This window comes from Pyrenophora tritici-repentis, chromosome 9, assembly GCF_003171515.1.
Source record: "Pyrenophora tritici-repentis strain M4 chromosome 9, whole genome shotgun sequence".
NCBI lineage: Eukaryota > Fungi > Ascomycota > Dothideomycetes > Pleosporales > Pleosporaceae > Pyrenophora > Pyrenophora tritici-repentis.
This window is the reverse complement of record NC_089398.1, coordinates 543,793-569,903: the sequence shown is the minus strand read 5'-3', so window position 1 is coordinate 569,903 and position 26,111 is coordinate 543,793. Positions and strand designations below refer to the sequence as shown.

Here is a 26,111-nt window from a genome sequence, read left to right as displayed (position 1 = left end):
GGAAGATTGGATGTAAAAATGTGAGAAGTGGATTCGAAGAAAGGCATTCGGCCCGGATCATCTTAGAAGTCGGGCCGTGTCATGGCTTCTATCAGCACGATACTGGAAGAACGAGTGAGTATCCACGAGCGAAGGGTTCTTAATATACTTTGGCACGTTTTTCATGCGAGACGAAGATGGGAGTACTGAACAGCGTGGCACCACGAACAACCTTGCGCATGTGCGTCTATGCGGGGTGCATCACCTTTCCGACCCAGTCCGATTGGTGGTTTGACCTTATTTTGTGCTCCTATTGCCTATCCTATGGTACGTCTGGTATAATTGCTAGTATATGTGTGCCACGTCTAAAGCGGTCTCGCGTGCGATTCGGCGTCTGGTCCTAACGTAGTGCTGTGATGGACGCATTGACCTAAGTGCGACCTATCGTTTTTATACCGATCCGAGATTGTCCAGGTATCGCTAAGCAATCATCGAAGAGACGGCGATGGAGTAGATGTGAGTGTGAGTGTAGGTGTGGCTATCTGCATGTGCATGACGAGGTGTCTTGAAGTTGAGATAGTTAGGTGCTGTCCGAGCTTTCCACCTCAAGTCCGGCGGAAGGCGCACATCCTCAACTACATTCCTCCATAACCCCTTCGCCCTCTTTTCCAGTTTCTAATTGAGCTTTCCGATATTCATGCGGTCTTCTCACCCAATATACCACAAAGTGCTACATTCGACTTGCCGACAGGATCCCGTCTAAGAACGTCCTTATCCTGGTGGTGCCAGAGGTCTGCAAGTTCATCGACAACGTCTTCAACGTAGAACTATTGCTTGAAGATGATGAATAGACTCCTTTTATGAGAAGATTTATAACTTATCTGCTTGAGTTGTCGCTGCCGTGACTTGTAGATAATAAGAGCGTGGATCACAGGTGTGCCTTCATGGACTTCATTGCAAAATAGACAATGTTCACACATTATATTCCATTTTTTTATATACGGTCTACATACCTCACATACTATCGTCCCAAAGATACGACAATTTGCGGGGATGTGAACTATCGTCCAAAACGGCCAACAGTTTACGGAGACACATACCATCGTCCCAAGGTCCGATAGTTTGCTGAGACACACGCCATCGTCCAAAGGTCCGATGGTTTGTGGGGACACATACCATTGTCCAAAGATCCAATGGTTTGTGGAAACACACATGTTTGTGTATGCAGAAACATATAACACACTCGTCAAGAGAGTCCGAACGTGTATAGGTTTCTGGCGATTTGCGGATGATAGCAAACATTTGTCCATAGAGGCCAAACATGCAGACTTCCTGAGAAGAAAAGAAAAACACATCGTCTCGTTAATCTCACTGAACTTGGATGGTGACCACCAATTTGTTGAATCGGAGGAGAGATGAGAGAGAAGGTTGTTTTATTGAGAGAGCTGCAGAGAGTGACTATATACATGAAGTAGAGTATCTGGAGCATTCCAGATCAGCAGTGTGTTACGTAGCTGTGACGATAGTAGAACATTCTAGTTGACACACCCCCTGAGGGCTGACACACCCCCTGAGGTTTCCATATTAGATGGATACCTCAAAAACAAATTGAAAGAGATGCAGACTAGACTATAGATGAGGCACAGGACATGGCACGTCCTTGACGATGAGATGACGGATGTCCTTCATGCCCAGCTGTCTAACAAAGTTCTCGTGTTTCTAACAAGGAAGTAGCTTAGTGAAGCCGTTAGCAGGCATCTTAGCAGTAGGCTTCTACTCAACAGTAATCCTTTTAGCTTCCACCTCTTGGCGGAGCCACATTTAATGAATGTCGACGTGACGAAGCTTAGTTTAGATTTAATTAGAGTCGCCTTGTACGAGGCGTACAGTCTAAGCGTTGTCACACTAGAGAGCCTTCTTAGTGTGAAGCGTGAAGCCAATGTTGCGGCAGAAACGATCCTAGTATTGCGATTTAACGCTAGCAGCAGAGAGAGCGTAGAGCTTTACTTTAGTAGTAGAGTAGGTGACTGATCGAAGTACAGTAGCCTTCCAGTCGATAGGCATACCGTAGAGTATAAATACATATCCAGCAGATGACCGACGAGTCTCTGCGTTGTCTCTAAATAATGCATCAGCAGCACTAAAGAACGTAGGCAGTATTAAGTTAATCTTTGTTGCAAACGTCTAGGTAGGCTCACCCCCTTAAGCACTAATAGCTAGATACCTAGTACCGTACAGGCAGACTCCGCAACAATCAATCCAGATTGGTCAGATTGATTGATTTGATTGGTCATTTGGAGTTTTTACCAACTCAATCAACTCAATCTAAGCTTTTCAAAATAGCTAATCAAATCAACTTGCGAAGGTCAGATTGATTGATTTGATTAGTTAGATTGATTTATTATTAACGAGTTGTAAGGCGAGTAGTGTCGTATTAAGAGAAGGTTTTTGGTGTTGAAGATAGTTATCTTGGACCCCTATCTCGCTTAGCTTGTGATCCCTGTCGGCCGGGCAAGCCAGTCTCTATGCATTCACTTCTCACCAGCTAGCTCTCCTCTTATAGGACTAGCTCCTTCTGCTTAGGGGCTAGCCTCTTCTAGGCTTCACCCCGCACCTATATAGCTAGTCCTTCGCTGTTCTTAATACAACAACGATTTCGCTCACTCAGTTCCCTAATAATCCCTTACACACAACACTAGTTGCCTAGCTACCTATACAGACATTTTTCTTTAGTGTTTAGTATCGCCCACGATGGCCAAACGCTCTCGAGTTCCCACCAATACTGCTGCCGCCGCCGCCGCCGCCAAACGGGCGCGCCTATCAAGGCCCTCTGTCCTATCTCAGCGATCGCTGTCGCCTCAGGAAACCCTTGGCGCCGCCGTAAGCCAGGCCACAACGTTTGAGTCGCAATTTTTCGAGTCGCAAACAGAGGAGGAGGGTGCGGCTGAGGGCAGCCAGGCTGGTACAGCAGCAACAACAGAGGCTAGTGTTGATACAGAGCCTGATAATGGCGATAACTTTGACGGCATTAACTGGGATCGCCTCCCTCGGTTCATGAAGCCTCTTACAACTGGGCGGCGCGTCAAGAGTTGGATCTTTCAACATGGATATCGCGTTGTTGAGCTCTACGATCAGAATCGAGTGTGGTTTGTATGCAAATACTGCCACATCCACAAGGTCATTGACACTGGCGGCAGTGGAGTTTTTGACGTATCAAAGGCCACCTCCTCAGCTGCAGCTCATCTTGGCCTTCAGAAACGAGGCCATGGCTTTACAAAAGACGGCCTGAAGCCTCGAAGAACAGGGCAGCAACTCTCTCTACGACAGACGCTGGAGACTGGTGTTGCAGTCTCTCAAGAGGCTGCCAACGCGATGGGCAACTTCAACATCCAGCAGTTTCGTGAAGTTGCAGTGTTCTGCCTTCTTGATAACAACTTGCCAATGGAGCTACTTGCAAGGCCGTCCTTTCGCGAGATGATTAGCCTTGCAAACCCAGAGGCAGAGGCAGCTTTGTGGGTAAGTCCTCGCAGTGTAGCTACCTACGCAATGCGCCTCTTCCAATATATGCAGCCACAGATTGTCTGCGCTCTGTCAGAAGCTGCAAGCAAGATCCACATAAGCTTTGATGGTTGGACGACAAAGGGTGGCAAGCGTGGATTCTTTGGAGTCGTTGCACACTTTGCTAACGCCTCTGGAGTGATACAAGATCTCCCCATCGCCCTCCCACATCTCGCAGGCTCTCATACTGGTGATGCTATCGCTGATACAATTAAAAAGACGCTCCAAGAATACAGTATTGGGAGTGATAAACTCGGCTACTTCGTCCTCGACAATGCTGCAAACAACGATACTGCAGTCTCCTCGCTCGCCCACGCGTACGACTTCAACGCTGCTCACCGACGCCTCCGCTGCGGCCCTCACACGCTTAACCTTATTGGCCAGGCAATTATCTTTGGCAGCAATCAAGAGGCGTACAACAACAACAACGACGAGCAGCTCCAAACAGAGGAGGTGTACATGCAGGAGTGGCGTCAAGAAGGGCCCTTAGGTGTACTTATCGACGTTATCAACCATATAAAAACGCCTCAACAACACGAAATTTTCCGAAGCTTCCAAACCGCCGCCAACGCCGAGTTGCCAGCTAGAGAGCGCCTCCACGTACTTGAGCCTGTGAAGCCTGTTGTTACACGCTGGAACTCTTACTACGCTGCCTTCAAACGCGCAACTCAACTCCAGGCAGCATACAACTCTTACGCTGAGCACTACATTAACGCACTCTCCCTTGAAGATCGCCGCGCTTGTCAACGTGGCAATAAACTCCCTGAAGCACCTAGTTGGATGAGATCAACAGGACTTACAGCTGCTGATTGGGCGGTGATAACAGAGTATCAGGACTGCCTAGAGCCGCTTAAGCTTGCTACGGAGAAGCTTGAGGGTCGCGGAAAGGCAGGCAAATACGGCGCTATATATGAGACTATTCCTGTATTTGAATACGTACTTGGCGCGCTCGAAGCCCGTACGCGCTCGTACGAGCAAGTTGACTTCAACCCACCTGATGCGCCTGAAGATCACCTCTTTGTTAACCTCCGCGCCGCCTGGAGTAAGGCCAACGATTACTACAACAAGCTCGATCGATCGCCAGCATACTACGCTGCTACCTGCCTCCATCCATACTACAAATACTACTGCGAGAACAGCTGGGTGGATAAGCCAGAATGGCTAACATCAGCCAACGCTGGCTTCCTGCAGCTCTGGCAGTCGTATAAGCCTCAACGTACACGTCCTCTATCTCAAACAACTGCAAAACCAAGGCATAGAGGAATAGATGATGTGATTGGCGCCCTCGTACGGCGCAACAAGGCTCAGGTAGAGGCTGCCCACGACGATGAGTACGAGCGCTGGAGAACTCAAGAGCCAGAGTGGACAAGCGAACAGTATCTTAGCGATGGCCACCCAGTCAAGTACTGGATTCAATTACGCTCAAAATACCCGTGTTTAAGCCAGTTTGCGATTGATATACTCACGATACCAGCATCTAGTTGCGACTGCGAGAGGCTCTTTAGCGAGCTTGGCGATTTACTTGAGCCGCGCCGGCGAGCTCTTGGCAGCGAGTTACTTGCTGCCCTTCAGCTTGTACGTTCGTGGAGACGAGCTGGCTTTGACGGCTTGTACAACAACGGTGATGATGAAGATAAGTGGAGTGACGTCAAAGATGAGGAGATTGTACAACAGTACGATATAGAAGGCTGGAGTACAACACCATAACCCCCTGTATACTACTTCTTAGCATCAATCAGCCAATCAACCAATCAATCGCAATCAATCTGCTCAAAAACCCTAACAATCAATCCGCAATCAATCAGCAGCGTCGCCGCAAGCTAATCAAACCAATCGACAACCTTAAGATTGATTGATTTGATTGTTGCGGAGTCTGCGTACAGGTATTGCCACACGTGCTTAATCTCCGAGAGGTGAACTGGTCCTAGATTGATCAGGAACCGTGAAAGGATTGAGTGGGTATGTGCGACGTCAGGACGCGTTATAATCTTAATATATGCCAGATTGCCTACAAGACGTTGATACGTCTTTATAACTATAGGATTAGATAATCCGTCGTATAGCAACAGCCTTGAAGTGGTAGAGAGAGGCGTTGATAGGTATTTTCTATTAGCACGGATGAGGTTGAACTCAGTGCAAACTTTGACAATAAATTGTCAGCCTGGCACCTCAGTTCACCTGGTACACTGTGAACTGTATCTCACGTGACTCCTCGTCACCTGCTTACTCATCTCGGTTGTGTATATAATCGCTCTATGTAGCTCTCTCAATACAAAAACCTTCTTCCTCTCTTCTGCCCTGTCCTACATCCGACATAAATGAGTCTTGAATAAGATAAAGTTGCTGGCTAGACAGCACTCTCTCAACTCGAATGCTAAGAAACTATTTAATGTTGCCTATCTAACGAAGGCTATAGAGCTTAATAAGTTGTTGTTCAAGCTTGTCAAAGTCTATGTGGTAATCTAGGTGGTATAGGATGATAATATTATCTACGAAGAAGAAGAGAATACTCCTATTATTTATCTAAAGGCATGGAAAGCCTTAGACAGGATGTAAGCCAAGTTTTCGCCGTGATTCTTGGAAGTGAATAGCCTATAGGCGAGGAGCCTCTTTGAGACCGTACAGGGCGCGAAGTAGTCGGAGATTCGGGCCGTATCTATCCTGGAATCCGTCTAGAGTTCTCACATAGAGCGTACGATCCATATTAGCGTTAAGGAACGCGTTTAGTACATTATATTGCATTACCTTAAGGTTGAAAGCACATGCAAGAGCTATAAGAGCTCAAAACAGGCGAGCAGCAAGAGTGGCTGCGTACGTATCGCCGTACTAATCCTGCAGATCTCCTTGGACGACAATTCGAGCCTTGTATTTGAGAAGATATCCATCTTTAACATGGTTGGCAAGCGAGCGGCCCACGCAAGCGAGCGGCCCACGCAAGCGAGCGGCCCACCCCACCAACTTTCTGCGCCTTGTAAACTCCTCCCTATTATGGCTCCCCCAATTCAAGCCCCACCAACCTCTTCTGAGGTTAATATACACCTTGCAATCTCAGCTATCAATAGAAGCCAAATTCAGTCTATAAGAGATGCTGCGCAGACATTTGAAGTCCCCCGAACGACGCTCCGACGCCGACGCGCTGGTAAGCCTGCGCGCGCAGATTGCCAGCCCAACTCAAGGAAGCTTACCCAGAGAGAAGAGGAGGTGATTATCAGCCATATACTTCAGCTAGATCAGCGTGGATTTGCGCCTACCTACGCAGCTATACGTGATATGGCTGATAAGCTGCTAGCTGCGCGCGGCACTGGCCAGGTTGGGCAGAAGTGGCCAGCCAACTTTGTCAAGCGTACAGACAGTCTTCGGACGTGTTTTAACCAAGCGTACGATAGGCAGAGAGCTCTATGTGAGGATCCAGCCCTAATTAGGACCTGGTTTAAGCTTGTAGAGGAGACAAAAGCCAAGTACGGCATCTGCGATGAGGACGTCTACAACTTTGATGAAGCTGGCTTTATGATGGGCAAGATTACAACGCAGCTAGTTATAACAGGAGCAGAAAGGAGAGGTAGGCCGAAGACTCTTCAGCCAGGCAATCGCGAGTGGGTAACGCTGATCGCTGCTATCAGCGCTGCTGGCTGGTTAGTCCCACCGTTCCTCATCTTCGCTGGCCAGTACCACCTATCAGCCTGGTACGAGGAAGCTGAGATCCCACGCGACTAGGCGATCGCAGTCAGCGACAATGGCTGGACGAATAATGAGCTTGGAGTTGAGTGGCTAAAGCACTTTAACGCTCACACGCAGGCTCGTAGCATAGGCGCGCGTCGCCTGCTTATTGTTGATGGCCATAAGAGCCACCAATCTCTAGCGTTCCAGGAGCTCTGCAAAGAGAACAACATCTACACGCTCTGTATGCCACCTCACTCATCCCACCTACTCCAGCCGCTTGATGTTGGCTGCTTCTCGCCATTAAAGCGCGCGTACAGCCGTGAGGTGGAGAGCCTCATGCGCAACCACATCAACCACATCACCAAGCTAGAGTTTCTGCCAGCATTTAAGATAGCATTCAATCGCGCCTTCACGCCAGCCAACATCTGCTCAGCCTTCCGCGGCGCAGGCCTTGTTCCTCTACAACCAGAGGCTGTTCTATCAAAGGTAGATGTACAGCTGCGTACACCTACTCCTCCAGCAGCTCTACCAGAGGCTCCCTGGGTAGCTCAAACGCCGAGCAACGCGCGTGAGCTTGAGGCTCAGTCAAGCCTCATACGTGAGCGCGTGCGCCAGCACAAGAGCTCATCACCAGCTTCAATTATTATAGCAATTGACCAGCTAAAGAAAGGCGCTGAGGTGATGATGCTCTCTTCTGAGCTAATGCGGGATCGGATCTCTAGTCTTGAGAAAGCCAACAGCGCAGCGTCAGCGCGTAGGCGGCGCTCTAAAAAGCATATACAGAAGCATGGAGTACTTACAAAAGGAGCTGGAGAGGATATACTGGCTCAAAATGAGGCTGACCAGCAGATTGCTCATGAAGAGCGTCAAGGAGGAGCACGATCAGGCGTCAGCCAGCGGGCTCAAAGGCGCTGCACCAGGTGCAAGGAGACTGGGCACAACTCACGCACATGCAACACTAATACTATTAATATAGAGTAATCTACTGTATTACTATCTAGCAATAATATTATCGCGTTGTTGAGATGTATCGCTTTGAAGTTGCAAAAGTTGGTGGGGTGGGCCGCTCGCTTGCGTGGGCCGCTCGCTTGCGTGGGCCGCTCGCTTGCGTGGGCCGCTCGCTTGCGTGGGCCGCTCGCTTGCCAACCATGTTAGTTAAAGTATGTCGAGTTGTATTGGAACAAGGTCTCCTCTGGTGGTATGACTACCATAGGGAACCGAGTAGAGGTATGTTAGGTCACCACGTATTGGATTGAACTACACTAAGAGCTGTTGTTCTGTCTTCTTATTATCATGATGATCTGGGGATTTACATGACAGATCATCATTCCGCGTCGGTCCTTCTGCTCGGGCTTACTTCCACGAGCCTCATCCCCGCCGACCTGGACTGAACCTTACATCTTCTCAACACTCCCCCTCAGGGCAGGTCCGGTCTAAGGACAACTCCTAATTGGTTCTTGAATTTCTCGAATGCGACTCGCTGCAACGGCTTTGTCATTCCATCAGCCACCATATCTACAGTTGGCACGTAGGCCACGTCGAGTTTACCTTGTTCTGCTAGGTCTCTGATAAAATGATAACAGACGTCGATGTGCTTTGATCTTTCGTGAAGGTGAGGGTTCTTTGTAAGTGCAATGGCACCCTGGTTATCTCCTAGCATCTGGACCTTGTTGGTGTCTTTTCCAATGTACTTTGGGAACCCAAGATCTCTGAACATTTGAGCAATCCACTGGCCTTGCTTACAGCATGTTGATAGTGCGATGTATTCAGATTCGCAGCTTGACGTTGCAACAGACCGTTGCTTCTTGCTAGACCATGATATTGGACCTCCGTAGAACATTGCAGTGCTCCCTGAAACGCTCTTTCGGTCTACCATGTCGCTTGCCCAGTCAGCATCAGAGTAGATGACAAATTGCGAGTGTACTCCCCCTGGTCCGTAGCGTAGCTTCATTGTTACTGTCGACCTTAGATATCGTAGCAGGTTCTTCAACGCATGGCCATGATGTTCTGCTGGATCGCTCATGTATTGGCTTAGCTTTCCGAGGGTGAATGCAATGTCTGGGCGTGTAAGAACCATAGCAAACATAAGGCTCCCTATCACTTGCTGGTATTCAGTGATGTCGATTCGGGTGTCGTTGTTAGTGGCTGGCCTAAATGACGTGTAATCTGCGGATGGAATCTTCTTGTCTCTGTGTTGTTTGCTAGACATTCCAAACTTGTCAAGTACTGCGTGTATGTACTGTTCTTGATCGAGGTAGATTGTGCGGCGCTTTCTGTCTCGCGTAACTCGTACTCCAAGGATCTTATGAATCTCCCCTAGGTTCTTGGTGTTGAATCTTCCAGAAAGCTTCTTGTAGAACCAATCAATTTGAGCTCGATCTTTTGCGGCAACAGCAATGTCGTCAACGTAGACGAGGATACGGAGTTGTTTTTCTTCGTGGATAAACATGCACGGGTCGGCAAGGCTTTGCACGAATCCCCATGCCAGAAGTTCTTTCTTTATTAACAAGTTCCAGTCACGAGCAGCTTGTTTGAGTCCATATAGGCTGCGGAGAACTTTAAGGACGTATCCTTTCTTAACTTCTACTCCCTGGGGTTGCTTAAGAAAGATCTCTTCCTTCAAATGCGACTCTGTGAAAGCATTCTTGATGTCAAAGTGAAAACATTCTAGGTTTTCCGCTGCGACAGTGGCCATAAACAGACGTAAGGTGTCCATGCGAACTGTCGGGGCGAAAGTCTCGTTGTAGTCTGTTCCGTGTACTTGCGTAAAACCTCTTGCCACAAGGCGTGCCTTAAACCTCTCAACAGTCCCGTCGAGATTTGTTTTGACTGTAAAAACCCACTTTGAATCAACCATGTTCGCGTCTTTTGGCTTTGGAACTTCCTCCCAGGTTCGATTCTCCATTAACGCGATTATCTCTTCAAGTATTGCTGCTTTCCATTGCTTTCCATACTTTGGGTCGTTGATAGCTTGCTCGTGTGTCTGGGGGATCTGGATTCCTGCGATCTCGGTTGCTGCAAAAGCCTTCTCAGATAGTCGTGTTTGCTCTTCTATAAGGCCAGCTTGGGCTAGCATAGCTTTAACGATCTTGCTAAATCTCTCGTCCTCAACAACCTCTTCGTTAGACCTCTTTCGTTTGGCTTGTCTGGTGAAGTATCGTGGAGCCTCCTCTTCTCGTACAGACTGGGTATACGGTTCTTCGGGTCCCTCTTCGTCCACAAGATTAGGAACCCGCTCATCAGATGGTGCAGTAGGGGGAATAGTCGTTAGCTTCCCTGGTCTTCCTCTGTGACGCTTAACTGGTTCGGGAGTTAGCTCTGCCGACGACAGTTCTATTGGGTTCTCGGGAACTGGCTCCACTATTTCTGCAGGAGATGGTTCCATTGGTTCGACAGGAGATGGTTCCATTAGTTCGACAGGAGATGGTTCCATTAGTTCGACAGGAGATGGTTCCATTAGTTCGACAGGAGATGGTTCTATTGGTTCTGCAGGAGATAGTTCCATTGATTTGGCAGGAGGTGGTTCCATTGGTTCTGCAGGAGATGATTCCAGATCCTTCCTAGGTCTTCCTCTTGGTTTTCGGTCTGGCATCGTATTCTGCGTCCCTTGTGGTCCAGCTGGTATGTTTCGCAGTCGTAGTTCAACTTTTCCTCCAGGGGTGTATTCGTCCACTGATAATCGGCTTGTCCTTGAGGTGTATCCAAGCTCTGGCGAATAGAACTTGAACTGCTTGTTTGTTGTCTCAGAATATCCCATGAATACTCCAACTCTGCCACGGTCCACGAGCTTGTCATGTCGTTGGTCTGCTGGAATCGTTTTGGGGTTGATGTAAGAATAGCATTTGCTCCCCCATACACGGATGTGGTCAATGGATGGTTTCGTTCCTGTGAATGCCTCTTCAGGACTGACTTGCTTTCCATTGATCGTGGGTCCTGTGTTTGTGCGGTTTCGCAGGTATGCGTCTGCTTCGACAGCTTCATCCCAAAACTCAATTGGTAAACCAGCGTCTTTCAGCATTGCTCTCATATCAGCTTCAGCGGTTTGGATGTTTCGCTCAGCTGGTCCATTCTGGTGTGAGGAAGCAATTGTTGTAGGCTGAATTTCCACGCCCTGTGTAACTCTCCATTCCTCGGCTTGCTGTAGAAGTTCTGGTGCGTTGTCAGTTCCAGCAGCTTTAACCTTTTCGCCAGTTTGATGTTCTACAAAGGTCTTCCAGATTTGGAGTTCCCTTTGTGCGTCTCCCTTTTTCTTCAGCGGGATAACCCAGTTTTTTCGCGTGTAACTGTCAATAATAAGGAGGAACCACCTGTTTCCTCGCAGAGATGTTGGAAAGGGTCCTGCAATGTCAAACTGTACTAAGGCTAGCTTCGTGGCCTTATGCTCTCTCAGCTGCTTAGGGATGCTGTTCTTCATTTTCGTCAGAGAACACACTTCGCAGATTTCTATCTTCTCTGGAACTTGAATCTTCTTCTGGAGAGTTGTAACTTCGTGGAGTTTAGCAATCTTTGCAGGTCCTAGGTGTGCGAAGCGTCTGTGATACAGCAAGTATCTCTCCTTTTCATTAACCTTAAGCTCGCTCTTAACTGGTGCATGGAGTTCCGTGCCTAGAAATGCTGTTTCTTGGTATCCATCGGCAATGTGTGACACTACGTAGAGGCCGTCGTCCATAGTTGCTTCAATAATAACCTTCTTTCCTAGTTTGAAGTATAGTGCGTGTGAATTGAAACGACCCTTCAGGCTTGCTGCGCAAATTCTTCTTCCTGATAACAAATTGACTCCAAGGTTAGGTACAAGCAGTACTTCTGACAGCCATGTCGACGATCCATCCTTACACACCACTTGAGCTTCTCCTTTCCAGTCCGCATATAATTCTCCCCCTCCAACCCGAACGACTCTTCGTTTGATCTTAATCATTCGTCTAAATAATGAGGGTTGGTCAGACATGTGAGAGGATGCGCCAGTGTCGGCAGCCCAGGTAGATGGAGAGGCCTTACCGACGATGTCTTTTGAGAGACGGCATGTCTCAATTTCCTCGGGTTCGGAGTCTGAGGTCTCAGATAATTCATCTGACTCTGAATTGACTTCTTCGGCTCCATATGCTTTGCCAGTCCTTTTGTGGGAATTCCTTTGCTTAGGTGTCTTAACGAGCAGCTTAGATGATTTCTTAGCGTCGTATTCCTTAAGGAGCTTTCGAGCTCTCTCACGTCTTGGGCAGTCTCGTACGCCATGGGCTCCATCACAAAGGAAGCATTGGACCGTGAATTTGGCACCAGATTCGGAGTCAGACGATAGTGGCGAGTTCTTATGATTTCGACGCCTGTAAGGCGGAACATACTTCTCCGTCTTTCGGAATGCTGGAAGAGCTTTTTCGTTGGCGTCTTGCTGGTCTCGAACCTCCTTCTCTTCCAGAAACTTAAGTTTCTGTTCAACCGTGAGGTTAAGTTGGGCGTTTAAGGTGTCAATCGTAGTCTTGAATTCTTTCGGAAGTGATCTGATAAGAACGAGTAGTAGTGCAGAGTCCTTGTAAGCTCCGTTGGTGTCGGCGTCTGCTGCTACAAGTTTACGTCGGTAGTCCTTTAGCTTCTCCCATGATCCAACAATCGTGTTCCCGGGATTAAATGTGAACGTTTGAATTCTAGTCATGTATATGTTGGCAGTTGTGGCGTCAGTTTGGGTGTACTTCTTTTGTAGGTAGGCCCAGAATTGGAAGGCAGTATCGTATTCGTCAATGAGGGCTTGGTCATCCTCGCTAAGCGACCGAAACAAGAGATCGATTGCAGTGGCTTCATCTTCTAGGTACTTGTCTCTTTTTTCAATGTTGACGCGGATCTTGGTATGCTTGTCTGTTTCAGCAATTTCCAACTCTTCCATAGCCTCCGTTAGTCTACTAGCTGTTGCTATTTGACAGTGCTGTACCAGATTTTTCTCGCAGACATAGAAGACTTTCTTCCCCTTAAGCTTGACCTTGTTTCGGCGAAACCAAGTATCGTGGTTTTCGGCTGTGAGCTGGGGGATCTTCCATTCTTCCTTCTCTGCAGCCATCTTGTGCGGGTGATGCGGTTGATTCGGGCGATGCGGGCGATGCGGGCGATGCGGGCGATGCGGGCGATGCGGGCGATGCGGGCGATGCGGGCGATGCGGGCGATGTTCTGCGGGTGGTGCAGTCGTTATCGGTTCTCGAGCGTGGAGACGGTGTGTGTAAGTATGGTTGCGTGTCAACCGCGTTGTACACGACTTTTTCTCTTTTCCGATTCCTGCTTGAATCTAAGTCCTTCGTGACTTGGGTGAGTGTTTTTGATTCCTTCTCGAATCTAAGTCCTTCGTGACTTGGTTAGGTGTTTAAAACCAATAACGTTGGGTTAGGCAACCGGGCTCATAACCTATTGGAACAAGGTCTCCTCTGGTGGTATGACTACCATAGGGAACCGAGTAGAGGTATGTTAGGTCACCACGTATTGGATTGAACTACACTAAGAGCTGTTGTTCTGTCTTCTTATTATCATGATGATCTGGGGATTTACATGACAGATCATCATTCCGCGTCGGTCCTTCTGCTCGGGCTTACTTCCACGAGCCTCATCCCCGCCGACCTGGACTGAACCTTACATCTTCTCAACAAGTTGCATATATAGACATTAGAACTAGGGTCCACAATCTATCTGTTAATCAGGTTATCACCTTTTGGTGTCGTGATCTAGGCCATGTGAAACGCAGTGTTTGCGTAATAGTCTCCGTTTGAGTCGTCATCGTCGATCCAATCAGCGTGAGGTCGTCGGCCTCTAGATGCTGAAGTGGGTCTATCAGTCTTATTCTTAGTCTTCTTCTTAGATCGATTAGAATTTTGTGCTGTATCGAACGTCTATCGGACGTTATTGTCCTTATAGAGCTTCTTAATCTTCTTTAAGAGCTCGCGATTCTTAAAAGCAGTACGAACTGTGCTAAGTCTTGTTTAGTTTAGTCTAAAACCCTCTAGACGGCCTTCTGCTGTTTCGTTCAGAGTGTAGCACTCTAAGATATTGTGATAGAGGCCACAGACGCATTGCGGACGGTTGTTTAGCCTTGTGTTAGTAATAGCTAGAGTAGCCTAGGTAGCCTAGGTGCCGTCCTTGGCTGCAAAGCTGCCAAGAGTCTTCGTGTAGGTACGCTTCGTCGCGATCTATCGTCGGTATCGGTTAATCAAAGCTTTAAGTGTTAGAGGGTCCTTATTGTCCTCCTTATAGCCAATTATTAGAGTAAAATGCTAGTTAGACTAGTTAGTATCTCCTTGGGCTTCAACAGCCTATATAAAGGCCCACTGTAGACGTGTCCCTTTTATCTTAGCTATATCTTCTAATTAGTAGAGAGACGCAATTCGAGAATATTCGTTTAGCCACGTATCAACGTTCTAGTTCCTCCGCTTCTGCTAAATAGCAGCGTATTGCGAAGAAAGCTCTAGAATTTGCTGTTAATTAGTGATCTAAAAGTGATCCTAAAGTGTTCTAAGACGTAATCGTACGTCTAGATCTAGGTTAGTAATAAGATGTAGCTTTAATTAAGCTACTGTCCGTGTGATTTTAAGGTTAACCTCTCCTATAGCCTTAAGGGTAGCCTTCTAAGTATTCGTCTTAATCTCCTACCTCCTCCACGCACTGTCTGAAGCAGTGTCTAATAGCTCGTTATCGACAGTTGGAGGTAGCTTATTTGTGGAAGGATCGCAGTATTCCCACACACCTTTAACGGTAGCGAACTCCTTCTTTAAGGAGTACTAGAGCTTCCAATCGCTCTGGTTCTCGAGGATAACTAATGCGCGACTAACAACTTAATCGTCCCGAGCGCTCGAGGATGCTATAATAGCTAAAAGAGCTGCCTTGCTAAGCGGCAGAGAAGCTTCGAGAAGTAATCTTAAAGGACGTGAGAATAGATCTCAAAAAGAGAGCGTGAGACACCTTGTTTCAACGCTATAACAAGACACAAGAACAGCGTATACAACAGCGTGAACTGTGTGAATAGAGTGAATAATCTCGTTTAAATATCGCAGCTTATTGCGGGGATACCGGGCTCATAACTGTTGAATTGGAGGAGAGATAAGAGAGAAGGTTGTTTTATTGAGAGAGCTGCAGAGAGTGACTATATACATGAAGTAGAGTATCTGGAGCATTCCAGATCAGCAGTGTGTTACGTAGCTGTGACGATAGTAGAACATTCTAGTTGACACACCCCCTGAGGGCTGACACAATTCTCTATTAAGGCACCCGCAGACGTCTTCGGTTACACCATCTTTGAATACACGGTACTCGCGGGGACTCGCACGAGAACCGGTGTGCAGGCTGAGTGAGTTGAAGTGCTTGACAGTGACGTGTAAACTCTTGAGCTCTTTGAAAGAATCGAGTTAGGGATATTTCTTGGGGTCGATGAACCCGTTTTCTGTTGTGACCTGGATATGTACAATATCCTTGGTTGGCATGAAGGCACACCGCATGCTTCTTGTGAGATGGAATTCAGACATAACGTGGAATGTATAAATACGGAGATGAAGGGCTGAGTAAACACGTGGCTTGCAGATACTATACATGCTACATAGCGGAACTCGAAGCTGTTGCGCAGACTTTCCAAAAAGCAAGTTGACTTGGATTACTTGCTTGACTTGCTTGGTTTAAACCAAGCAAGCAAGTCAAGTAAGAGCTGGGCAGCTAAGCAAGCAAGTCAAGTCAAGATACTTTGCTTGCTTGGCTTACTTGGTTTACTTGGTTGTTTTAGCGTTACTGTGATGAGGGTGCTAAAACTGCTGTACGGTAGATGTCGCGATGGTTTTGAAGTGTTGCAGTTGCCTCGGTTGAGTCCCAAACAGGCTAAGCGGCTATCAAATAACGTTAGCCTTAGTCTAGCGCATTGCTCCAATCTCGACGTACGCCTGTCTAGAAGCCTATCGCAATGCAGTATCCCCTATAGCAACGCGTTTTCCAGTGATTTATACTGCCCTGATACCCCCAATATGGCCAAACGTCGCCTACCACAAACTTCTGCTCGGAGCAAACGTACGAAAGTAGCCGCTGCCACCAACAACGTCGCCTCAACTCCTGAGGCTTCACCTGAGCCTGCATCTAAGCCTGCATCTAAGCCTAGACCTCAGCGTCGATCACCTCGCAAAACCCTAGCTGCCGCAAGCCAGGCTAACGCCTCGCCGCCAATACCTACCTTCGAGTTGCAGTTCTTAGAGTCGCAGGCGGAGGCTGAGATTGTCGCGCCCACCGAGGGCAGCCGAGCTGGCACGGTGGCTACAACTGAGGCTGGAGAGGGTGGTCAGGATGAGACAAACAGCGCACTAGTTGAGAACTTTGACGGCATTGACTGGGCACGTTTACCTGATTTTATCAAGCCATTGGCGCGTTCTAAGCGCCCAAAAAGTTGGATCTTTCAGTATGGCTACCGCGTTGTTGAGCGCCATGCTACATCTCGAATCTGGTTTGTGTGCAAGTACTGCCATGTACACAAAACTATCGACGCTGGCCGTGGTGGTTTGTTTAACATTACTCAGGCTACAACCTCAGCAGCCACCCATCTCAGCCAACCAAAGCCTGGCCACAACCTTACGAAAGATGGCCCAAAGTTAGCGCAGAGAGCTCGAGGCCAGCTGTCGTTGCGGCAAGCTTTTGACGCTGGTTTAGACGTACAACAAAACACTGCTAACGCGTTTGGAAACTTCGACGTAGAGGGCTTTCGAACAGCCACTGTCATGTGGCTTGTTAACCGAAACCACCCGCTCAGCGAACTTACGACGCCTGATTTTAGAGAGATGATGAGATTTGCCAACCCAGAGGCAGAGGCAGCGTTGTGGGTAAGTAATACCAGCGTTTCTACCTTTGTGATGAGGTTGTTCCGGTCTATACGACCGCAAGTTATCGACACCCTGTCAGGCTCAGTAAGCAAAATACACGTAAGCTTTGATGGCTGGACAACAAAGGGTGGTAAACGTGGCTTCTTTGGAGTAGTCGCTCACTTTGCCGACGCAGCTGGAATAATACGAGACTTACCAATCGATCTGCCTGAGCTCGCTGGCGCCCACACCGGTGAGGCTATTGCCAAAGCTATCTCGACGACGCTCTCAGCATACGGAATAACAAGCGACCGATTAGGCTATTTTGTACTCGACAACGCTACCAACAACGACACTGCGATCGCCGCGCTCGCGCGCGAGTACGAATTTGAGTCCGCTCACCGGCGCCTCCGCTGCAGTTGTCACACGCTTAACCTCATCGGCCAGGCTATTATATTTGGCACCAACAAAGACGCCTACGGCAACACTCAAGAGCAGTACAATACCGAGGAGCAGTATATGCGAGAGTGGCGGAAAGATGGCCCTATTGGAGTGCTAGTTGACGTCATCAACTATATCAAAACGCCGCAACAGTACGAGCTTTTTCGTGGCTACCAGCGCCTTGCCAACAACAACCTGCCTGCTGAAGGGCGTCTCAAAGTACTCGAGCCAGTCAAGCCTGTCGTCACTCGCTGGAACTCATACTATGCTGCTTTTGAGCGCGCTACCAAGCTTCAAGCCGCGTATAACTTGTACGCTGAGCATCATATCAATAGGGTTATCCTTGAAGATGCGCACGCTGCGCAGCGGAATAATAAGCGGCCCGACGCCCCAAACTGGATGAGATCAACTGGGCTCCGAGCTGCTGACTGGGCGGTGATTGCAGAGTACCAGGACTGCTTAGAGCCGCTCAAGTACGCCACAAAACGCCTCGAGGGACGCTCTAAGGATGGCAAATACGGCGCAATCTATGAGGTTATACCCGTTTTTGAGTACGTACTCAGCAAGCTTGAGGCCCGGGCGCGCCCGTTCGAGCACGTCGACTTCAACGCTCATGCCGAGGCTCCAGAGGATCACCTCAACGTCAACCTCCGCGCCGCGTGGAGCAAAGCCAACGACTACTACAACAAGCTCGACGACTCGCCCGCTTACTACGCCGCTGTTTGCCTACACCCGTACTACAAGAACTACTGCGATGTGGCGTGGGCAGACAAAGCTGATTGGCTTACTAGTGCCAACGCGTCGTTCCAACAGCTTTGGGCGGCATACAAACCTCAACGAGCACGCCAGCGGTATACAACTGCGCCGAGTAGCAACAACATAGACGAGGCAATTATTGCTATACTTAGCCGCAACAATGACCGAGAGGCTCCACTTGACGAGTTTGAGCGCTGGAAAACACAAGAGCCGCAGTGGACGCAGGAGCAGTACAACGCAGATGGAAATCCTGTCCAATACTGGATACAACTACTGCCGAAATACCCGCATTTAGCGCAGTTTGCAATCGATATCATGACTATCCCAGCATCAAGCAGCGACTGTGAGCGCCTCTTCAGTGAGCTTGGCGACCTTCTTGAACCTAAGCGACGTGCTCTGGGCAGTGAGCTACTCGCAGCTCTTCAATTAGTAAGGTCATGGGTGCGAGCTGGTTATAAACCGTACAACTGTAGCGAGGCTAAGCTTTCAGATGAGCAGCTTGTAGGAGATTACAACATACTAGAGTGGAACACTGAGTTTTGGTAATTTGTATGTAGCTTAATCTCTTTGTAGTAGTCAAGTAATCCAAGTACTTGCAAGTAATACAAGCAAGTCAAGCAAGTAAAAAAATCACCCCAAGCAAGTCAAGTAAAGCCTATGTTTGAACCAAGCAAGTCAAGTTTAGAGCGGTGACTTGCTTTACTTGCTTGTTGGAAAGTCTGCTGTTGCGCATCTTGAGATTCATGTTAGCTTGCTAGGATATAGCATGGCTAATGAGTCGTGCTGTATGTGCTACGGATACTTCACAGTGCAAGTGATATCTTGTGCAGTCTTGTAATGCAGATTGACTATCTATGAGGATTCTAGATATCGGCACCCTCATTTCTACATACAAGTAATGACGTATACAATGGTTCCATGGGATCCAATCGTGTTCATTTGACTACTCTGTTAGCTCGGGCCAGTGCTAGAATTGGTTCTTGTAGGACGTACTGTTTCACCAGCTCAATGACTAGTCACTCGACCAGAACGAGGACCATAGAGACACACAAAGATGTTCGGATGTGGCTACGGCTGCGGTTGTTGCTTAGGCTTGTCTCGCTTGATCTCCCAAGTTGTCTTGACGGCGGCATCAAAATTACGCTCGCGGGTTTCTTGAGCATCGTAGCGTCCTGGCAGCTTCGGGTACTCGTGCGGTACGTAGTTTCTGGGAAGCGTCTTCTTTTTTTTTCGCTGGAATCGGCAATCTCGTAGGGCTCCTTGACTGGCTTTATGTAGGTGTTGTCCTGGCCAATGACTGTTGTTTTCTGGTTCGCTGATACCTTCCTTGCAGGTATGGTTGGCTGTGCTTCGGTGCTTGAGCAAGTAGAGCCTCGGAAGATTGTTGTGCTCTCCAGCAGTTCGTACGTGCCAGTGGAGTACGTCTGGGGCCGATGTCTGCCATCTTTTTGGGATACTGGCGTGGTACTAAGTCGAATGAAACGGGAGACAAAGGCGGTTTCGGACGTTGGAATACCATAATGAAGTACAGGTGTAGATGTTGGCGTAGAGCGTCAATACTAATAGCAAGTGCGGATGAATCTGCGGCGTAAAGGGCGTATTAGTGTGGAGGAAAGAGTGTATGCGGGGAACACAAACAACGCTAGCGCTGGAATATCGCGCAAGTGCACATCCCTCAGGAGTACCACACAGGCGAATGAACACTAAGAACGAAATAGGCACGCGTAGTCATGTTGGACAAGTATAGCAAGCTGGTCCGTCACCTGTTACGCCGAGTCCCATGGCTTACGTGCCCACAAGCCTCCGCGTGGTCGTTGATATGTGTATGCATATGGAGTATAAAATATTATGTAGCAGCTTCAGTAGTTCTAAAGAAGTTGCATGCCATATCATGATGTATTTCCATTAATTCTACAGTCGAAGTATATACAGACATTGTTTCAACTACAGCATACCTAGGTACAATAGGAATTAGCATTGGAATACAGTGTTTCGAGTAGTATTTCACAGGAAAGGCATAAGCTCGATGGTAAGAAAAGTGCTCGCCAGCACCCAAATAGAAGACGACAATCAAAGCATACTAGTAAAAAGTACATGCCGGGGTAAGTATCTGAGTCCCGGTCTTAACTACCCAAGGCCGCGTCGCATTACCGACTATCAAGCCACCATGCCTGCACGCCACCAAACATGTACTGATCTCTTATTGATTCACTGCTTAGTGTTCTGCAAGACTACACATAAACCATTGTATACTGTATCATGTAGCAGCTTGTATGTGCCTGTCCGCGCTGTGCAGTGCATTCTTCTTACCTTCCGGCTTGAAACATGGCATCTCCAAACACGTCAGAAACGCAGTCACGCAACAGCGTCTGCCACACCGCCTACTACACGTGCTAGTTCTCCAGCCCTCACCGAATGCCAACGATAAGCCGCCAGCACAGGAAGTACCTACGCTACCTACGCTTAAGTACGTCGCTGTTGTCAACGCAGCATACGAAGAAGCGCAGTCGCCCAACGGCATCTGTTCGAGAAGAAGCGCGACCGATCAATGCGAAGATTCACAAATGCAAACAAGACATCGGGAAAGGTCACGCAAGGTCACTCAATGCGAGGATCCATAAATGCAAACAAGACGTCTGGCAAGGCCACTCAATACGAAGATCAAGAGATGCAAACGAGACGGCCACTCAATGCGAAGATTGACAAAGCCGCAGCATCGGCCAACGAACGCATAAGACGCCGTGGCACCAGAGTGCAGTCAGCGTGGAACAAGAGTTCCAACAACGACAAGACGAGGCCGCAGCATTGGTCAACGAACGCATAAGACGAGGGCCATTTTATCAGAGTGCAGTCAGCGTGGAACGAGAGTTCTAACAACGATAGAGCGTGGAACAAGAGTTCCAACAACGACAGAGCGTGGGACGAGAGTTCCAACAACGACAAGACGAGGCCGCAGCATCGGTTAATGAACGCATAAGACGAGGGCCATTTATTAGAGTGCGGTCACTCAGCGTGGAACGAGAGTTCCAACAATGACATGACGAGACCGCAGCATCGATCCAGGAATGCATAAGACGAGCGCAGCATCTGTCAAGGAATGCATAGAGGTATACAAAGTCATTGTGGAGAACATCAGGAATCATGCGGACGCTTATGGGCTGTATCTGAAACTTCCTAAGCGAACTGAGTCAAGGCCAACGAACGAGATTACAATAATAACCGAAGACATAAACGGCTATGCGGAGGCTTCTTGGCTACCTCTGAAACCCTCTGAGCGAAGGCTACCGGGACATACTATTGGATATTGCGAGAGTGCATGTATTCATCTACGTGACCCAAACTATAGAACCATCGATTATGTTGAGAATATCTGAGTTCAGTCCAGGGTAGAAGGTGCTTGAGAGTCACATGATATGCTGGTGTGGCAGGCACTGCCCGGTGGGCAATAGCACCCACCACAACAGCGTGAGTCTGTGACACTCGACACGATAGTGAATACAATACGTTGCAGCCACCCCGCCTTGTCCCTCCTCCCACTCGGTTATCCATAGTAGTCATACTACTGGGGGGACCTTGTTCCAATAGATTACATAATTTTGACGAAAGCTTTCCCGAATTTTTTCATTCTTGCCTCATTTATGTGACTATACACATTTGTTTCCGTCAAATCTCAGCAGCCTGCACAGACAGCTTACTCAGGCTAGGACCTTGGACGCTGTGGCTTCGTCATACCACGTCAGGAAATTGGGACCATTTGGTTGGAGCAAGCTGATGTAGAAGCGCTCTCCTGACGACAAGTACCTGTGACGCCACTCGCAGTCCTTGTCCCGGCACACACTGTGAGTGTTGAGCTGAACATGACACAGTCCAAGATCCCAGTGCTCGTTCGATCCGTAGGCCCAAGTAAACACTTTTCCGGTACCAGCAGCATAGGTGCGCTTTGCGGTGAAGTTTTCGTATCCTCCAGACTCGCGTGGAGCGTGCGGATGCATATTCACGGTATCCTTGTGGCTGGGTCCGAAGTTGGTGGGCACGTAAGCCATGGGACCAGGCGTAACAGATGATAGACCGGCTTGCGGGATAAGGGTGACAATGTCTTTTAGATTTTGTACCACGTCGGCTAAGGTGGCCAGCATTTGGGGCTGAAGCAAGGCCATTTCATTGTAGATATCCTTCACTCGTTGCTCGAGAGCAGCATTTTTGCGCTTCAGTTGGTTGAGCTCTTCCTGGTCCTGGGCATCTTGGAGCTTTTTGTCGTCCTCGCGGTCCATGATCACTAAAAAAGTTAGCCATACCGCCCTGTAGACATTCAGCGAGGTCATACATACCGTCGTTCGTGACCTGCTCACTGAGGTGGTTGGGTTGACAAGAGCAGTAAACAAGCTTGCAGGCGGGATTGAATGTGCTGAGCCTGTGCGCTAGGCAGCAGTACTAGTGTAATCTCTGCGGCGCGCCATGGCTAGTGAGATCTGGCAGTGAAAGAGACCAAGTGCGCATCTGATCAGCACCGCATTTCATTTCGACGGCATGGCGGTCTGTGTAATGCGAAGATTGGTGGTCTCTTCCTTGTATTGATTCCAATGATATAGTGCAGACATTGATCCCTGGAGTGTATTGTGGAACTCACCTTCACTCACTGTCATGTAAGATCAAGTGAAGTGAGCGCGCACGCGATCACGCGCGCTTCCCCACGCCACAATTTCTGTAGCCTTTCCAAACCAGTCTCATAGAAACAATTATAGTCTTACTATATCACTTGTTTAGTTCAAAAAGTCATCGCTCACCAGCCAGCAGACGTGTTGGTGATGAGGGATCCAATGTGTCCATAAGGACATACCAGTGCATGTCGTGAAGCAGCGCTATCAGAGTGTCCAACACAGTATTTCCTGTAGTTTGGATCCCTGTGGTAGCGCTCAATCTTTTTTGCACTTTTTCTTATTCTGGAATCTTATGTCGCCCGACTCACACTTCACTACAGCTTACTACGTCACAGTGAACTCACCCGCACGGTACAGTAGACATAGTCAGGTCCCCTTCACTCTGCGCAAACCGCAGGCCTTTGTAAAATCACTCGTCCTACGCGAACACTAGTATCAATATTCAGACTTGGTATATATGTCAAACAATCCAAAAATCCTCCGCCCGCCCACCAGCAAAATCGCAGACGTGCAGACTCGCTGGTGTGGTAGTGGTAGTTAATTGCCATGTCGTGAGCAGTGGCCACTGTGGGGTAAACAGGGTCGGATCGAAGTTCGAAACTGCCCAGTGGCGCTGCATTATTTTGCCTTTTCTTTTTTGTTGACTTTTTTTTTTGTAGGTCTAGTCTTAACTGCGGGGCTACATTAAAGGAAGTGAAGGACAAGAGAAGTAGGAGTGATGCCGCTATTGTAGCGAGTACCCTGTTCAAAGACGCCGAAGGGTTTGCATGAACTGTGGGCGTGGCATGCAGGTATCTTTGCGGTACCTCATCTGCATCGAGACTACACGATCTTGGGGTCAATTCGTCGGTTTCCAACGTCACAGACAACAATGCATGAACTTGACAAGAAAGATTAGAGTTAAATAGAGTATTCAAGCCAAATGCCAGGACAATCAACCCATCCCATCGTCCCAGCATCCAAAACCAGATCAACCAAGTCCCCCACCCCCGATCCCTAACGCCAATGCCATGCCCATACCACCGAGCCCTAGACCTTCATCCACAACGCCAGCACACCCTTGGCATACTCGACAATCTCATCGCCACCCAGCTTACTCTCACCATACAACCGATCGACAAACGAAATCGGCACTTCCGCAACCGTACACCCCATGGCCTTCGCCCTGACCATCATCTCCATCTGAAACGTATACCCCTTACTCTCGGTACTACGAATAACCTTTTGCAGCACCTCCTTCTTATACAGCCTAAAGCTGCCGGTCAAATCACTCACACCCGGTCTCAGCACCGTATCCGCGAACAAATTCGCACCCCTGCTCACAAACTTGCGCTTGAGATCCCAGCCAAACACGCCGCCATCACCCGCATACCGAGTACCGGTGACGATGTCGTAGTTCTTGGTCTTCTGCAGCGCAATCATGGGCGCGATGAACTTTGGGTGGTGCGAAAAGTCTGCGTCCATGATGATGACGAAGTTTCCCGTGGCGAACTGGAGGCCGTGGACGTAGGCGGTGCCGAGACCCAGTTTACCGGCGCGGGCGCGGATTTGGATGCGTTCCGGGGTGTATACTTTTTGGAGCTGGGCGGCGATTTCTTGGGTGCCGTCGGGGGAGCCGTCGTCGATGATGATGAGTTCCCAGTCGAGGTTCCTGGTGGAAGGTGTTAGTAATTATCATTGTGACAGGGGGTTTGCGGCATACTCCTCGGTGAAGGTCTTGTTTAGCAACCACGTTATGATGGGCAGGTTGCGACGCTCATTGTACGTGGGTAGAAGCACAGAGTACTTGTTCTTGTTTAATTCTGTCGGCGCCATCTTGGGTATTGTGTGTGCTGCGAATTGGGGAATGAGCGACTACAGGTGAGGTGTTGGACGTTGAGGTTGGAGAGGGACGCGGAGATGATCGTGTCCGCATTGGATGTTTAGACCCTGACTAGCCTCTTTGGACCATCTCCCTCCGCAACCCACCCCTCGGAAAAGTTTGACGACATCACGAAAAGAAGCGTGAAGAGCGTAGTTCACGTAGTCCACAAAGCGACTTCAGTCAATTTAGTTGACAGCGGGTCGGGTAGTGGAAAGTTTCGTCGCAATCCTAGCCTGAACCCAAAACTCCTCCCGCAATGTCACCCTCTAAACCGTTTGTACAAAAAAAGAAACTCCTCCTCTGTCTGGATGCCTTTGGGACCCTCTTCACACCTAAAGTACCCATTCCCGTGGGCTATGCGCGCGCCGCTGCGCGTCACGGGATCGATGGGATCGAAGATACCGAAAACCCGCGCGAAATAGCAAGGCGGTTCAAAAAGTCCTTTTCAGAGGAGTCAGCCAAAAATCCAAACTATGGAAAAGCCAGCGGGATGCTTGTAGACCAGTGGTGGGAAAACGTCATCCGCGGTGTCTTTAACCCTATGCTCGGGCCAACACAAAGATTCCCCCAAGGCTTAACAAAGGAACTCATGCGAACGTATAGTTCCAATGCTGGATATACTCTCTACAAAGACGTCAAACCTTTCTTTTCCATGCTGCAGAGGGCGAAACGGGAAGCTCAATTGCAAGTCAGAACACCCACGCATCCCTGGCCATGGGAAAAGACCATCGTGGGCATCATCACAAACTCCGACTACCGCGTCCCCTACATTCTAACCTCTCTTGGTCTAAACGTCATGAACAGACGATACAAGGAACCCTGCCATACAGCGCTCATGGAAGAAGAAGAGACAGACATCAGCTTCATCATCATGTCCTACGATGTCGGGATCGAGAAACCCGATGCGGCAATCTACAAAGCAGCAGAAGAGTTGCTGGGTGATGACATTGAAGATTATGAGAAGCTACACGTTGGAGATGATGTAGACACGGATTATCAGGGTGCCAAGGACGCAGGATGGGACAGAGTATTACTACTTAGAGGCGAGGAAGAATGTCGTGTTGCAGGAAAGGGCGTCCAACGAATAGAAGTAGAGAACAAACAAGGACGCTTCAAAACTGTCGATGCGGTCAATAGCTTATTGGATCTCGACACCTGGCAGCCCAAACAGCGGAAGAGGAGGTTCGTACGCTAATGCATTAGTCTATCATAATCTACTACCCTTTGCATCACATCGTCAACGCATCAAACAGTCACATGTACCACTCTATTGTACTTCTTCCCGCTAGCCAACTTGCACACTGCAATGCCTTCGCGTCTTGACCGCCCAACTCCATCTCACCAGTGCCCTAGATCAAAACATAGGAAATTATGAATCATGTACAGAATCTGCCACCCGGA

The 26,111-nt window shown here is 48.7% G+C and overlaps 7 protein-coding genes across 7 annotated transcripts; 4 read left to right on the top strand and 3 right to left on the bottom strand.

Moving 5' to 3' along the window:
• Positions 1-2,730: 2,730 nt before the first annotated feature.
• Positions 2,731-5,244, top strand: PtrM4_145760 (Dimer-Tnp-hAT domain containing protein; the record flags this gene model as incomplete). Its single annotated transcript, XM_066109831.1, has 2 exons — positions 2,731-2,748; positions 2,842-5,244. The coding sequence occupies 2 exons, from the start codon at positions 2,731-2,733 to the stop codon at positions 5,242-5,244; spliced, it is 2,421 nt and encodes an 806-aa protein (XP_065959814.1).
• Positions 5,245-6,525: 1,281 nt separating this feature from the next.
• Positions 6,526-8,178, top strand: PtrM4_145750 (uncharacterized protein; the record flags this gene model as incomplete). The annotated part of the gene is made up of 2 exons (XM_066109830.1): positions 6,526-7,220; positions 7,266-8,178. 2 exons carry the CDS (start codon positions 6,526-6,528, stop codon positions 8,176-8,178), a joined length of 1,608 nt encoding a protein of 535 aa, XP_065959813.1.
• Positions 8,179-8,614: 436 nt separating this feature from the next.
• PtrM4_145740 (uncharacterized protein) lies at positions 8,615-13,069 on the bottom strand (the record flags this gene model as incomplete). Its single annotated transcript, XM_066109829.1, has 1 exon — positions 8,615-13,069. One exon carries the CDS (start codon positions 13,067-13,069, stop codon positions 8,615-8,617), a length of 4,455 nt encoding a protein of 1,484 aa, XP_065959812.1.
• Positions 13,070-16,169: 3,100 nt separating this feature from the next.
• On the top strand, positions 16,170-18,734 carry PtrM4_145730 (uncharacterized protein; the record flags this gene model as incomplete). The annotated part of the gene is made up of 2 exons (XM_066109828.1): positions 16,170-16,212; positions 16,333-18,734. The coding sequence occupies 2 exons, from the start codon at positions 16,170-16,172 to the stop codon at positions 18,732-18,734; spliced, it is 2,445 nt and encodes an 814-aa protein (XP_065959811.1).
• Positions 18,735-21,883: 3,149 nt separating this feature from the next.
• PtrM4_145720 (uncharacterized protein) lies at positions 21,884-22,459 on the bottom strand (the record flags this gene model as incomplete). The annotated part of the gene is made up of 1 exon (XM_066109827.1): positions 21,884-22,459. The coding sequence occupies one exon, from the start codon at positions 22,457-22,459 to the stop codon at positions 21,884-21,886; it is 576 nt and encodes a 191-aa protein (XP_065959810.1).
• Positions 22,460-23,875: 1,416 nt separating this feature from the next.
• PtrM4_145710 (Glycos-transf-2 multi-domain protein) lies at positions 23,876-24,661 on the bottom strand (the record flags this gene model as incomplete). Its single annotated transcript, XM_001938935.2, has 2 exons — positions 23,876-24,497; positions 24,549-24,661. 2 exons carry the CDS (start codon positions 24,659-24,661, stop codon positions 23,876-23,878), a joined length of 735 nt encoding a protein of 244 aa, XP_001938970.1.
• A 305-nt stretch (positions 24,662-24,966) lies between these two features.
• On the top strand, positions 24,967-25,905 carry PtrM4_145700 (hydrolase (HAD superfamily); the record flags this gene model as incomplete). Its single annotated transcript, XM_001938936.1, has 1 exon — positions 24,967-25,905. The coding sequence occupies one exon, from the start codon at positions 24,967-24,969 to the stop codon at positions 25,903-25,905; it is 939 nt and encodes a 312-aa protein (XP_001938971.1).
• Between the last annotated feature and the right edge of the window lie 206 nt (positions 25,906-26,111).